Source organism: Onthophagus taurus, chromosome 1 (genome assembly GCF_036711975.1).
Source record: "Onthophagus taurus isolate NC chromosome 1, IU_Otau_3.0, whole genome shotgun sequence".
Lineage (NCBI taxonomy): Eukaryota > Metazoa > Arthropoda > Insecta > Coleoptera > Scarabaeidae > Onthophagus > Onthophagus taurus.
The window spans coordinates 8,850,970-8,865,742 of NC_091966.1; the positions used below are offsets into that span (position 1 = coordinate 8,850,970).

The 14,773-nt window shown below is 30.8% G+C and overlaps 4 protein-coding genes across 5 annotated transcripts; all 4 read right to left on the reverse strand.

Moving 5' to 3' along the window:
* Window positions 1-3,049: 3,049 nt before the first annotated feature.
* Window positions 3,050-4,256, reverse strand: LOC111417326 (lipase member I-like). Its single transcript, XM_023049561.2, has 4 exons — window positions 4,160-4,256; window positions 3,704-4,090; window positions 3,398-3,634; window positions 3,050-3,343 (listed from the first exon to the last, which is right to left on the reverse strand). The coding sequence occupies exons 1-4, from the start codon at window positions 4,200-4,202 to the stop codon at window positions 3,132-3,134; spliced, it is 879 nt and encodes a 292-aa protein (XP_022905329.2). The 5' UTR covers window positions 4,203-4,256; the 3' UTR covers window positions 3,050-3,131.
* Window positions 4,257-4,660: 404 nt separating this feature from the next.
* Window positions 4,661-5,659, reverse strand: LOC111417336 (pancreatic triacylglycerol lipase-like). Its single transcript, XM_023049583.2, has 3 exons — window positions 5,224-5,659; window positions 4,931-5,167; window positions 4,661-4,872 (listed from the first exon to the last, which is right to left on the reverse strand). Exons 1-3 carry the CDS (start codon window positions 5,657-5,659, stop codon window positions 4,661-4,663), a joined length of 885 nt encoding a protein of 294 aa, XP_022905351.2.
* Window positions 5,660-6,354: 695 nt separating this feature from the next.
* LOC111417337 (pancreatic triacylglycerol lipase-like) lies at window positions 6,355-7,363 on the reverse strand. The gene is made up of 3 exons (XM_071195980.1): window positions 7,312-7,363; window positions 6,622-7,245; window positions 6,355-6,566 (listed from the first exon to the last, which is right to left on the reverse strand). Exons 1-3 carry the CDS (start codon window positions 7,361-7,363, stop codon window positions 6,355-6,357), a joined length of 888 nt encoding a protein of 295 aa, XP_071052081.1.
* A 3,198-nt stretch (window positions 7,364-10,561) lies between these two features.
* On the reverse strand, window positions 10,562-11,820 carry LOC111417403 (pancreatic triacylglycerol lipase-like). Of its 2 annotated transcripts, none has more exons than XM_071194509.1 (3): window positions 11,290-11,820; window positions 10,881-10,976; window positions 10,562-10,826 (listed from the first exon to the last, which is right to left on the reverse strand). In XM_071194509.1, exons 1-3 carry the CDS (start codon window positions 11,780-11,782, stop codon window positions 10,609-10,611), a joined length of 807 nt encoding a protein of 268 aa, XP_071050610.1. In that variant the 5' UTR covers window positions 11,783-11,820; the 3' UTR covers window positions 10,562-10,608. The 2 variants fall into 2 exon arrangements, with proteins under 2 accessions (XP_071050610.1, XP_022905437.2); XM_023049669.2 differs by having other exon boundaries at window positions 10,881-11,117.
* Window positions 11,821-14,773: the final 2,953 nt, after the last annotated feature.

Consider the following 14,773-nt stretch of genomic DNA (forward strand, 5'->3'; position numbering starts at 1 on the left):
TACCATGAAGTATTCTTTGGCAATTAGTAATGGCAATTATAGCGTGAAGTTTTCTTTTGTAATGTCAATTATAGCGTGAAGGAATGTTCAGTAAGGTTAGTTTTGTTTACAAACATTAATTATACCATGAAGTATTCTTTGGCAATTTGTAATGGCAATTATAGCGTGAAGTTTTCTTTTGTAATGTCAATTATAGCGTGAAGGAATGTGAGGTAAGGTTAGTTTTGTTTACAAACATTAATTAAACCTTGAAGTTTTCTTTGGCAATTTGTGATGTCAATTATAGCGTGAAGGAATGTGAGGTAAGGTTAGTTTTGTTTACAAACATTAATTATACCATGAAGTTTTCTTTGGCAATTAGTAATGGCAATTATAGCGTGAAGTTTTCTTTTGTAATGTCAATTATAGCGTGAAGGAATGTTAGGTAAGGTTAGTTTTGTTTACAAACATTAATTATACCTTGAAGTTTTCTTTGGAAATTATACTCTGTTTTTAAACGGAGAATGAATGCGAGGAAGGTTCACACACAGGCAATTTTGATTTTGAAGGTTAGGTTATTGATAATTCGACAGTTCGTGTCATTGTTGTAAATTTTGTTTAAACCCTTTTGCGTCTTCAATTTAATTGAGTGAAATCTGTTCTTTTTAGAACATGGTGACCGTAATAGTCGTTCACAACAAATTTCACAATAATAAGTAAATAAACAAATAATAATTATTATTAATTTAAATTTACCGCCAAAATATCTAGTGATATTTTCTGGTGATTTTTCCTAATGTAAATCTGGCTTTCGCATTTATTCTTCCTGGTTTAAAAACAGAGTATAGTTAATGTAAATTTTTTTAGGGTTTCTGTTGGTATTATCTAGGACCCTTATACAATTTATGTTGTTTTCCTGATTTTTAGTAACATTTTCAGTAACTAAATAGTTGAGGTTAAAAAACTAATACATTTTTAGATAAATACGATTTTAACAAAGTACATATTTGTTGTAAAAACGTGCTACAAAGTAATTAAATAGAACAAAACACCTTTTCTAGGTATATAAATGGCAAATAAACACCCTATAACATATTTTATGCACCTTTCCTTTTTGAATAACGAAAGCTCAAACGTCAGTGTGACATATTTATTTCAAAACATGATAAAACAAAACTCCCTGTTAATTTTGCCAACTTTACAACAATTTGACAGGTATTATAGAAAAAAAATAAACTTATACTGACTTCAGTCATTAAATCTGAAAAACAACCGATATTTTTTCTAAATTTCGATTTAGATTACTGATTATTAAATCATGAGATTAAAAAAAATGATGTTTTTTACAAAGGTCAATTACCTTTTAAAGTCATCTGATTCTTTTATCAATATAAGCCACTCAGGATTTCTATATAAAATACCAAAACTGTGGTAAATTCGTTTATAAGTATTTCGAGATGTTGACTGTGGACACATATTCTTGAGATTTGAAATCTTTATACCGCTTTAATGTTTATCTCTTCCCCACTATTTGTATTGCAAAATATAATACAAAACATGAAGCGTAAAAGTTAATATATTTCATGATTATAACTTACATTTAGGGTGATTAAGGTGGTGAGAGGTCCAGAACATATATTCCTGCAACTACTCCTACGGTTGAAAATTGAGTAAGAAGTCCTTTTTTAGAATCATCCTTGACTACGTAATTTAAGGCCGCACATCAGACGATGGATGCGAGGACTAACATGGGTCTTATCATAGTTTTGTTCTACGTTATAAATACGAGCTCCATTTAAAACCTTCTGAGATTACAAAAAGTTATTACACCTTGAGGGTAAAGGTTAGATGATTGTCACAAAAGTAGGAAGATTTAGGTTCAGTCTTCTTAGAGTTAACCAAGATTTCGCTGCATCCTATAACAGAAAATGATTTTTATCTGATAATAATCTGAATTTAAATTCTTACAAAACAAGAGACCAAATTAACTGGAATTTGGAGTTTATCCTTAAATGTCTACAACCATAACAGCGCCAGATACCTATCTACTCTATATGTAAAGAGTAAATTATTGAACTTCCAAGTATGGGTTAAAGTGGCGAAATAACCGCCAGATATTCAAACTCATTGATGTGGTGTTTCTGCCATTATGTAACACAAAGATTTTTTTAGTTCCAAGAGGTATAACTATTGTTCAATGTTGCGGATTTTCTATGTTGCTAAAACCTTTAATAAAGAAACGCAAATAGATTGCGAGGGCCAGGCAGGACAACATCTTCTCTTTAAAAGATTCTTAATTTGTAAGAAAATTCTCAAACGTTTTTGGATAATCACGTCACATTTGTGGAAATTAAACACTCTTTTGAAATCCTTAGATATAGTTTGGACATCATCTAGAAATAGCCAAAATTCTTTTTAATCTCCGAAATAGTTCTTTTACGTCTTTGTAAGTTCTCTAGAAACTTCCTCGCTCCGTTAGAAATCGTTAGAATATGTGTTCTTAAATTATCTGAATATAACTTAAAAATATCTGAAACTTCTTGAATTCCTTAAAAATACTTAAATACCTTGCATGGGTAATTCTTATAAGTTTACTGGAAATCATCACCACCCTTATAATCCATTAGATGTAGCAGAAACACAGGATTTGATGAACAGCTTTGATGAAGAAGTCGAGGAACTCCAAAAGTAGTTACCCAAATAATTAGCAGAAAGATGCGATATCTTCTAGAGATGGATGAAGAGAATAAGATACCATATACAAATGGTTTAAATAAACAAGCCAAATGGTTTTTGTCGTACCATAACTTAAACTTTCATATTGAAACTAAAAATATTAATAAAAATATTAATGAATAATATTAAGATATTAATCTTAATTAAACTAAAAGATTAAATAATGTCTATCGAATCTAATAAGGTAGAAATTATGATGGGGATCTCAAAATATATATTATATTATATTGGGAAGGAGCAAATATATTTCGATGATAAAATAGAATCATCATCTTTACTTTGGAATCTTGTTACTCTTTTGATCATAAACATCAAAAAAAAACATTACACCAAATTCAACCCGTATGCTATTTATTGATATACATGTCATGTATACATATTTCACATATTTTAGGATACAATGAACGACTTAAGTTCTAACCTTGAGCGAAGGGAGAAATACGTCTAGTAGACAAGTAGAAATCACCAGTAGTTGAAAAATCAGTAAATTCACCTAGCAGATTCTGTGGGTTAAGTCTGCAGAGTCCAAGATTGTAACTAGAGTAACTACCACAACGTCTAGAAACGAATCTTCTCGAGGTGATGCCTTCGTTAAAGAATCTTGGTGCTCTGTTGTGACTGCATGGATCTAAAATTACATAGAATTACGAGTGTTGGAAATAAGCTTTTGTAATTGTATTACAATAAAGGCATCCTGGTTGAACAGCCGAACCACCGTTTGGCCAGAAGTTAACGTGTCCCAAAGAGCGGTTAATGCCCAAACCACTTAAACCGGCATCGGTGAGGATTGTATCAACTCTAACAGCATCAGAAGAATCTAAACGATTCCTACTGAGGGAGGCGGTGAAACTTGGACCTGCTGGATCTAAACCACTAATCCTACCAAGAGTGGTTCTAAAACTATTCCTAAGAGCTTTTCCTATTTAATTATCCAATAGAAAGGAAAGTATTAAAGTTGATATTTTAAGTGTGTGTTTAACTAAATTACCAGTGAATCCACAAAGATGGGCCCCCAAAGAGTGACCAACACAATGAACTTCATCGATCGAAATTCCTTGGGTGTTCACCAATCCATTAATAAACTGAGCGATAAATTGTCCAATATCAGGAAGACGATTAACTGCAGTGGGGTAAGTTAATTGGGCATGTCTGGACCAATCGATAGCAATGACATTAGCACCACTTCCTACATACGCGGTTCTAGCTCCAGTATACCAGAAAGAGTTAATACTTTCGGTCCAACCATGAACAAGAATTTTAACAGGTGCGCTTCTATCGATGTTATTTCCATATTGACCAATCCTCAATTCTTCCCTAGTAGCACGTCTATTCCACAAGAAATAGTTGATGTCTCCGGCAGAAACGCGGGCATACGCTACACAAATTATTTTTATTATTAGATTACGATTTGATGGAAAATTTTAAAATGTATTAATATACTTACCGCCGCAGACGCAGAGAAGTAAAAGAGCGAATATCTTCCACATTGTCTTGTTTGGATGTAGACTACAATACCTGGATGAAAAACAATGCCATTTATATAGGGGGTAATCTCAGGTGTTTTTTTGCTCAGTACGAAGATTTGGTAATCGATCAAGATTTAAAAATAAATTATCTTATGATAAGAAACGTGTCCTTCAATCAAATAACCCTTAAATGAACTTTAAAATTAATTTTCTTTATATTGCATGTAATGAGATCTAAATCAGGAGATTTCTGAGCAAGCAAAGGTAAATTCCGTTCTGATTCAATCTAGATTTTTATCAACAAATCAGTTTCAAGTCTTTCATGCACAATACCAGATGTGTCCAATTCTTATATTTTAAATAAGATTTTTTAATAAAAAATTAATTGTAAAAGGTGATTAAAAAAATAAGATTTTTAAGTAAGACTTTTAATTTATTCTTGATACATTTTTAATACAATTTTAAGTCAATTTAAGAAGTTATCCCCGTGCGAATGGAGCTTCAGCGTTAGTAATTAAATAAAAATCTCCGGTAAGTGTATGATCAGTAAATTCCCCCAATAAGTTTTGCTCATTATTCCTGCATAATCCAAGGCGATAATTTAGAAAGCTTGAACACCGCGTGGATACAAATCCTTTACTTTTAACACCTTCGATGTAAAACCAAGCTGATCTGCTATGACTGCATAAAACTAAAAAAAAACAAAGAAGTTAATTATTACAATACTTGATTGTAATTCCTTAATTAACATTCTGAACATCCCGGTTGAATAGCTGATCCACCATTTGGCCAAAAATTTACATGTCCAACTGAAATACTAATCCCCAATCCCAACACACCAGAATCGGTGTGAATTACATCTACTTTATTTGCATCGTTAGAATCTAAACGATTTTCCCTTGAAGCTGTTGCAAATCCTGGTCCTGCTGGATCTAATCCTGTTATTCTATCCACTTTTTTACCGGTACGTGATTGAACTGCTTTTCCTGCGAATAAAACAAACAAATAAACAATTCTAATTTTATTTTAAATCAAAATTTACCTGTAAATCCTGTTAATTGTCCCCCTAAAGAATGGCCGAGTAAATGAACTTGATTTAAATCAACTCCTTCTAAATTAACCAATCCGAGAATAAATTGAGCAATGTAATCCCCAATAATAGGCACTCTCGCCATAGAAGTTGAATAGATTTGTCTTGAATGTTCAGACCAATCGATGATGACCACATTGGCGTTTAATTCATCCACGAAGACGTTTATTGCGTCTAAGTACCAAAAAGCCTCTATATTATCCATCCAACCGTGGACTAGAATTTTCCAAGGAACGTTTCTAATTAGATTTGTTCCGTAATTGTTTATGGAGACTTCTTCGTTGCTTGTTTTTGAGTTCCATAAAAAATATTTGATGTCTTCAGGTTGTACTTCAGCAAAAATCGGAGGTGCAAATACAAATATTACAAATAACACCGCAATCTTCATTATGATTTAATGAAATATAAATTTTAGTCTAAAAATCGGATTTATATTGCGAGTTTTAATCACTTTTAAAATTAACGTTGGATTATATTAGGATTATGAAAGACGAATCTTTTAAAATTACTGATAAGAGTTTAATGTTAAATTTTGTTTGTTTTAGTGTTTGCTAGCACAAAACATTTTTTATCTCGTAAATGATTCCTGTTAGCAATTTTTACTAGGTGTACTTTTTGCGTAAAAACATTAATTAATTAAAAATTGTGCCAGACGTAATGATAAAAACAGCGGTGTAGACGTTATGAGTGCAGAATGTAAATATCCTGATATTTTAATGCATTAGCACAAAAACTTTTTTATCTCAAGAAGGGTTAATCCGAGAATTTTTACCTAAGAGTACCATTTTTACATAAACTATATCTAAAAATTCAAAAACGTACTAAAATTATTATTTAATAAATGGCGTAGATGTTGCAGGTTGTTAAATGACTAAATATTCCAATTTTGTGGTTTTTTGGTGATTTTTAGTAGAAAACATTTTTTATTTCGTAAACAATTCTTGTTTAGAAGCACTTCTAATAGTACTTTTTTGCGTAAAAAACATTAAAATTACAAACAAATTATTCCAACTTTTATTCTAAAATATTGTTGACAATGAAAACTACATGATTCTTTTATTAACAAATTACATTCAACTAATTTTATCCTCTAGCGAAAGGTGACCTAACATTCGTTGTTAAATAAAAATCTCCTGTAACTTGAAAATTTGTTCTTTCACCCATAATATTTCTTGGATTATTTCTACACGTTCCCCAAAAGTATTGTGTATAAGAAGAGCAAAGAGTAGATACAAAAAGATCCGACAAAATTCCTTCAGTAAAATATATCGGTGCCCTATTATGACTACAAGGATCTACAAAAAATAATGAATTATATTTTTTTAATATTTACTTTACGACAAAACGTACAATAGAAGCATCCTGGTTGCACAGCTATTCCACCATTTGGCCAAAAATTAACATGCCCCAAAGACCGATTAATCCCAGCTCCTCCAATTCCGGCATCCGTAAGAATGGTATCAACCCTTTCAGCATCGCTTTTATCCAATCTTTGTGTACTAACGGCGTTTGTAAATCCGATATCAGCTGGATCTAACCCAGTTATTCTACCTAACGTTCTTCCCCCCATTCTTTGAGTTGATTTACCCGCAAATCCAGCTAGATGGGCACCTAAAGAATGTCCAAGAATGTGAATCCTGGTCATGGGTATTCCTTGGGATTCGGATAACCCAAGAACAAATTTAGCTACGAATTCTCCTAAATTAGGAAGACGATTTATCGATATCGCCACAATTTGTTGGGAATGTCTGGACCAATCTATTGCGATTACGTTCGCCCCGCTGGCCACGTAAGCTTGTCGTGTATTTGAGTACCAAAAAGAGTTAATATCGTGCATCCAACCATGGATTAAAATTTTAACTGGGGCATTTCTATCAATATTATTACCATAATTATTTATGCTAATTCTTTCTTGATTCGTATCTCTATTCCATAAAAAATAACGAATATCATCAGCTTGGACATTTCCATGTACTAAATTATTGTGGAAAATCTGAATTAATATTGACGTTTAAAATAAAGAGATATAAACGTTCTTACCAAAATTTACACCTACAGTTATTAATAAATAAAATACAGAAATTTTCCACATTTTATTCTTATTGTTTGTTTCACTTATTTTTTGTTATCCAATCTCGATCGCTCAAGTATTCTTTACGTTAAAAATGATCGAAAGTGTTTGTATTTATATTTAGTTAATCAAATGCGATTAATATCAATTTACTTATCGAAATCCTACGTAATCCTTAATAAATAAGATCAAAAGAGACAAATTAAAAAAATTATCTTAAAAAATTTTCTATTTAAAACTTTCTTCTTCGAATATACTGTATCTAATAAGCAATTTAAAAAGAAATTACTTAAAATTTTAAATATAACTCTAAATAAAGTATAATCTTATTCAACAATAATAATTATTATTTCATTAATATAACTCCTCCAGAAGATGTTAAGAGAAACATTCTCTAGCTCCAGAAAAATTCGAAGATAGAATACAATTCGAAGCATCAATAAGTGCTACCGTGCCTACAAACAAAAATGATGAGTTAAATACTACGCAGACAATCGAAACTCAAGATCTATCGCACTACTATAAGACCAAGAATAACATATGAATACGAAGCCTGGGGGAACGAATATTTGGGAAGCATTTGTGCAGGTGGAAAATAATGTTTGATAGTCTGGAGAGGAGTGTGTATAAGATGGTGAAGAGTTCCAGGAGAGATATTGGAAGTGAGTCCTGGGGTTGAGCAGGGAGAACCCGGGATACACTATGACAGAAGAGTTTAAGCTGGAGAAGATGAGGGTGGAAGCAGACAGAAGGGCGATAAAGTACAAGGATGGGCTAGTGCAGCGGAGCGACTTTAAGATTTTGAGAAAATGTTGTAGGGAGATTAATAAAGAAGGGAAAATTATATTAGAGTAGGATACTCAACAGAGGAAATACAAAGAAGAAGGATCAGTACAGTGGAAGGAGCTGGAGAGTGGAGATACAGACGTGGAAAAGCAGGGTTCCACGTGACTCATGGAGGATGAGGAACGAATGTGTGGATTATGTGGGGATGATTGGGAGAGAATTGAGCATATGCTGAGATGTAACGACTTAAGAAAGGGAGGTATGGAGTGGGAGCGCGTACTGGGTGGAGAGGGAGAGAAAAGAGTGGATGGCGGAGGTGAAGGAGAGAAGGAGGAGTGGGCATTAAATGAACTGGTGTATTATATGTTGTAGCTAGTATGGTTTAATTGTATACAGAATACTTCTGGTATGTGAAGAATAAGAATAATCCACGAAAGAACCAACTCATGAATAGTGCAAAGTACGACACCTAAAAGCAGAGAGATCACTACCATGTGCAAGGCATCTGGAAAAAAACAGGGAGATAGATGAGTGAAGAGAATTGAAGAATGGACACCACAGGTACAGAGAGCTAGAGTAAGACCAAAGAAACAATGGATGGATAATGTGATGAAGAACATTTTAACGCTTTTATGTACGAATGTGGAAGCAAGCCAAAGTAAACAGCAGATTTTAGTACTGGAAGAGGAAAAAATGCTGAAATTGTTGTTTAATTGATTTTTAAATGAATCAAAAATCAATGTAAAACTTTATCTTTACAATATTATAGACATCCTAACGACATAATTTCACGTGGTATAAGCTTGGAAATGATGTGTTAGCTTATTTATGTTATTAATCTTATCTCAGCATGATGAATAAACTTCCTGAATAAACTAATACACTCTCTACAATTTGTGGCTGTTAACTGATCTTTGATGGAACCTTTTCCATTAAAATATTAAAACCATATCATTGAAATTTTCGAAATTGGCGAAACAACAAGGTTCGGTTACAAAATCTATTGCTACAGTGTGGAAAGCTATCAAAAAGTTTCCTACTATCAAGTTACTTATTGCATCCATGTTTGTCCAATATTTCAAACTATTTGTATGAAGAACATCAGCTATGTAGTCAGATAAAACACCTCTCTCGGGTAAGCAATTTACTTTAACTTTTTCTGTAACTGCAAAGACACAACTACGTTTTAACGATGTATCTTTATTTAAAGCGCATGCATATATGTATGACGCAGGTTCTACATACTTGTTGTAGAGTTATCGTGTTTACATAACGCTCGCTAAAAATAGTCAAAATAGATTCAGAGGCACTCAAACCGTACACATTCATCAAAAACTCGAGGTCGAATTACAAAAATTCTTTTGATATGCTTCGTTTACGCTAGAAGAGTGTTCCTCAATGTGCGAATTGAGAAGAAGGCTCTATTGTCGTTGGTTGAAAAATCAAAATGGAATTAAAATGGCAATAAGAAATCATATGATTATTCCTTTTTTATTTTTTTCTTCCCTAGTAGGATCATGGATATGTTCTTTCAAATTAATCTGGAGTTTCAAACTCCCCCATCCTATCTTCGGTGGGAACGAATACGAGCAGAAACATGAATAATAATAATAAACCAAAAACAAAACAATCTAATTGTAACAGAATATGTACATATCAAAACAATGGTGCAAGCTGGGGAACTTCAAAATGCTTTTCTGGAAAGGGAGAGAATAGAAATAGTGAGTGAGATGAGATTGCTCAACGCTACCTAGCGTTACATATGACGCTATAGCTATTTGGTTGTTTTTCAATGCTTGATTATAGTATATTTTTATTGAACTAAAAGTAGAAGTATCACTAGACCTACAACTAGAACCATTCTAATTTAGCCGTACATCTCTTAAGACGGCTAACCCCAAATGTTTTTAGTTCTAGGTGTATTGTTAGTTATAATACTAGTGCTAGTTCTAGTTTTAGATGTTATTCAGTGCTAGATTGTTGTATATTTTTATTGAACTAGCATTACAACTAACACTAGACAAGTTTTTAGTTCTAGGTCTATTGTTAATTCTACTTTAAGTTATTATTTATGTAGATGTTTATTTTACATTGAACTAAAACTAGAACTAACACTAGACCTAGAACTAGAACTAGAGACATTCGGGTTTAGCCGTATATAAATCTAAATTATCATTTTTTAATATTACAATTAAATTATTTATCATATCTTAAAAGCAATAAAATTTTCCTTTGTTTATTAAAAAGTTTATTGGTGGCATGAATCGTGATAATTTATTTATCTTTAATACTTTGCTGGTGGCGATTTAAAAAGGTTTTATCTTTTATTTTATCAAAATCAAGACTTGAAAATGTTATTTGATATAAATTGATTGATGTGGTGATTTAAAAATATTTTTAATTACAATCAAAACAAAACGAACTTGAAAGTAATTAAAAATTCTAATAATTTTATTTTTAAATTATAAAAACGTTACATCTTAAGTATCTCCTAATCCGAACGGTGATTGCGACGATGTACTTAAATAAAAATCGCCTTTTACGTCTAAATAAGTTTTATCTCCCAGTATATTAACCAGATTATTGGAACATTTTTTATTCGTATAATGTAAGAAGTTGTCACATTTTCTTGCAATAAAGTTTTTCGAAGTTATACTTTCTTGAAAATAAAGCGCAGCCCTGTTATGACTACAAGGAACTAGAAATCAATCATCGAATAAAAATGAAGGTGTCAAAATAAATTTAAAATTACAACGTAGACATCCCGGTTGAGAAGCTATTCCGCCGTTTGGGAAAAAATTAATTTGCCCAATGGTGCGATTTAAACCCATTCCATTTAATCCAGAATCTGTAAGAATTGTGTCAACATGTACAGCATCATCTTTAGATAATCGTTTTGTATCTTTTATATGATTAAAACTTAACCCTGTAGGATCAAGACCCGTTATTCTCCATATTTTTTCATGATTTTGAGAAAACATTTTTTTGCCTATATCAAAAATAAAGAATTCGGGATAAACATCAATTAGGTTAATTTTAATTTTTTTGATACTTCAAAGTGGTAAGATAACGTCATATTGAGGTGTTATCGTTTATTAAAATCTTTTTAATAAGTATTGATATTAATTCCTCTTTAAAAAACACTTTATTATAATGGTTACCTACAACTCCAGCAATATGAGCACCAAGACAATGGCCAATCAGATGAAATTGTTCTATAACAATCGTTTTCGATAATTCAATAACAAATTGAGTTATTACTTCTGCTATAAACGGTATTTTATTGACGGCGTTATTAAAATTCGTTTGCGCTTCTAAGCTCCAATCCACCAAAACTACATTAAATCCTTTTTTAACGTACGCACTTCTCATCGGGGAATACCAAAAAGTTTCGTTGTCTCCACCCCAACCATGTATTAATATTTTCACTCCATCTTTTTCATAAAATTTTTTTCCATTGTCTTCGACGTTTACTTTATAGTTGTTCACTTTTGTGTTGTACAGATAAAAGGTTACTTCGTCGTCTTTAATTTTAGAGTTATCTCCAGCTATAACAGGATTTACTGTTATATGTTTTTGTTTTCTTTGGATGGCAACCAGTTTGGAGTTTACATTAATTAAAAGTAATATTGTTAAGCATAAAGTTTTCCACATGAAAAATATTCATTTTAATTTTGTTTTTGTCAAAATGACAAAGCTATTTTGTTGTCATTCTTATCTTATTTGTTACATCAATCTTTAAAGAGAAGGTTAAGTTCAAATGAATTTATAGAACTCGATTGTTAAGTGGTATTATAATGTGGTACACTAATGTAATGTGGTCTGAAGATGTAATGTGGTTAATCCCTAAACTTTCTAGTTCTAGGTCTAGTGGTAATTCCAGTTTTAGTTCAATGATAAATACACAACAATCTAACGCTGAAAAACAACTAAAACTAGAACTAACACCCGCACACTGAGAGAAATGGATTGTACTATGCACTAAAAATATACTATAAGGCGTAAGTGGTATCCATAACGTCGATCGCAAAGCAGTTTTGAGTCGATCGCCAAGAAAATCATGTATCTGAAATATCTATATCTGGGCCTCAGAACAAAAAAAAGGAAGGTTACTTTAAACCCTTCGGTCAATCTTGGCAAGACATTTATATAAAAAGTCGATTTTGATCAAAAATTAGTGGATACCACTGCTCTAAATCGATTAAACGTCAAAATTGTTGATTTTCGAAAATTAACTCAATCATAACTTAAAAACTAAAAGCGATGGAGAAATACTTTTTATACATAAAACCTTAGTAATGGGCCATAAAGACTAAATCCATAACAAGATTGAACCCAATTATTACCATTTTTTATTTATAAGCTCTAAACCGATTAAACATCAAAACTGTTGATTTTCGAAAATTAACTCAATTATAACTCAAAAACTACAAGCGATGGGGAAATACTTTTTATACATAAAACCTTAGTAATGGACCATAAAGACTAAATCCGTAACAAGATTGAACCCAATTATTGCCATTTTTTATTTATAAGCTCTAAATCTATTAAACATCAAAATTGTTGATTTTCGAAAATTAACTCAAACATAACTCATAAACTAAAAGCGATGGGGAAATATTTTTTATACATAAAACCTTAGTAATGGACCAGAAAGACTACATCCATAAAAAGATTGAACTCAATTATTACCATTTTTTATTTATAAGCTCTAAACCGATTAAACATCCAAATTGTTGATTTTCGAAAATTAACTCAATTATAACTCAAAAACTACAAGCGATGGGGAAATACTTTTTATACATAAAACCTTAGTAATGGACCATAAAGACTAGATCCATAAAAAGATTGAACCAATTATTACCATTTTTTATTTATAAGTTCTAAATCGATTAAAATCAAAATTGTTGATTTTCGAAAATTAACTCCATCATAACTCATAAAATAAAAGCGCTGGTGAAATATTTTTTATACATAAATCTTGGTAATGGACCATAGAGAGTAGATCCATAAAAAGATTGAACCCAATTATTACCATTTTTTATTTATAAGCTCTAAATCGATTAAAATCAAAATTGTTGATTTTCGAAAATTAACTCAATCATAACTCATAAAATAAAAGCGCTGGTGAAATATTTTTTATACATAAATCTTGGTAATGGACCATAAAGACTAGATCCATAAAAAGATTGAACCCAATTATTACCATTTTTTATTTATAAGCTCTAAATCAATTAAACATCAAAATTGTTGATTTTCGAAAATTAACTCAATCATAACTCAAAAACTAAAAGCGATGGTGAAAAACGTTTTATACATAAAACCTTAGCAATGGACCAGAAAGGCTAGATCCATAAAAAGATTGAACCCAATTATTACCATTTTTTATTTATAAGCTCTAAATCGATTAAACTCAAAATTGTTTATTTTCGAAAATTAACTCAATCATAACTCATAAAATAAAAGCGATGGGGAAATATTTTTTATACATAAAACCTTGGTAATGGACCATAAAGACTAAATCCGTAACAAGATTGAACCCAATTATTACCATTTTTTATTTATAAGCTCTAAATCGATTAAACATCAAAATTGTTGATTTTCGAAAATCAACTCAATCATAACTCATAAAATAAAAGCGATGGTGAAATATTTTTTATACATAAAACCTTAGTAATGGACCATAAAGACTAGATCCATAAAAAGATTGAACCAAATTATTACCATTTTTTATTTATAAGCTCTAAACCGATTAAACATCAAAATTGTTGATTTTCGAAAATTAACTCAATTATAACTCAAAAACTACAAGCGATGGGGAAATACTTTTTATACATAAAACCTTAGTAATGGACCATAAAGACTAGATCCATAAAAAGATTGAACCCAATTATAACCATTTTTTATTTATAAGCTCTAAATCGATTAAAATCAAAATTGTTGGTTTTTGAAAATTAACTCATAACTCATAAAATAAAAGCGATGGGGAAATATTTTTTATACATAAATCTTGGTAATGGACCATAAAGAGTAGATCCATAAAAAGATTGAACCCAATTATTACCATTTTTTATTTATAAGCTCTAAATCGATTAAAATCAAAATTGTTGATTTTCGAAAATTAACTCAATCATAACTCATAAAATAAAAGCGATGGTGAAATATTTTTTATACATAAATCTTGGTAATGGACCATAAACACTAGATCCATAAAAAGATTGAACCCAATTATTACCATTTTTTATTTATAAGCTCTAAATCAATTAAACATCAAAATTGTTGATTTTCGAAAATTAACTCAATCATAACTCAAAAACTACAAGCGATGGGGAAATACTTTTTATACATAAAACCTTAGTAATGGACCATAAAGACTAGATCCATAAAAAGATTGAACCCAATTATTACCATTTTTTATTTATAAGCTCTAAATCGATTAAAATCAAAATTGTTGATTTTCGAAAATTAACTCAATCATAACTCATAAAATAAAAGCAATGGTGAAATATTTTTTATACATAAATCTTGGTAATGGACCATAAAGACTAGATCCATAAAAAGATTGAACCCAATTATTACCATTTTTTTATTTATAAGCTCTAAATCAATTAAACATCAAAATTGTTGATTTTCGAAAATTAACTC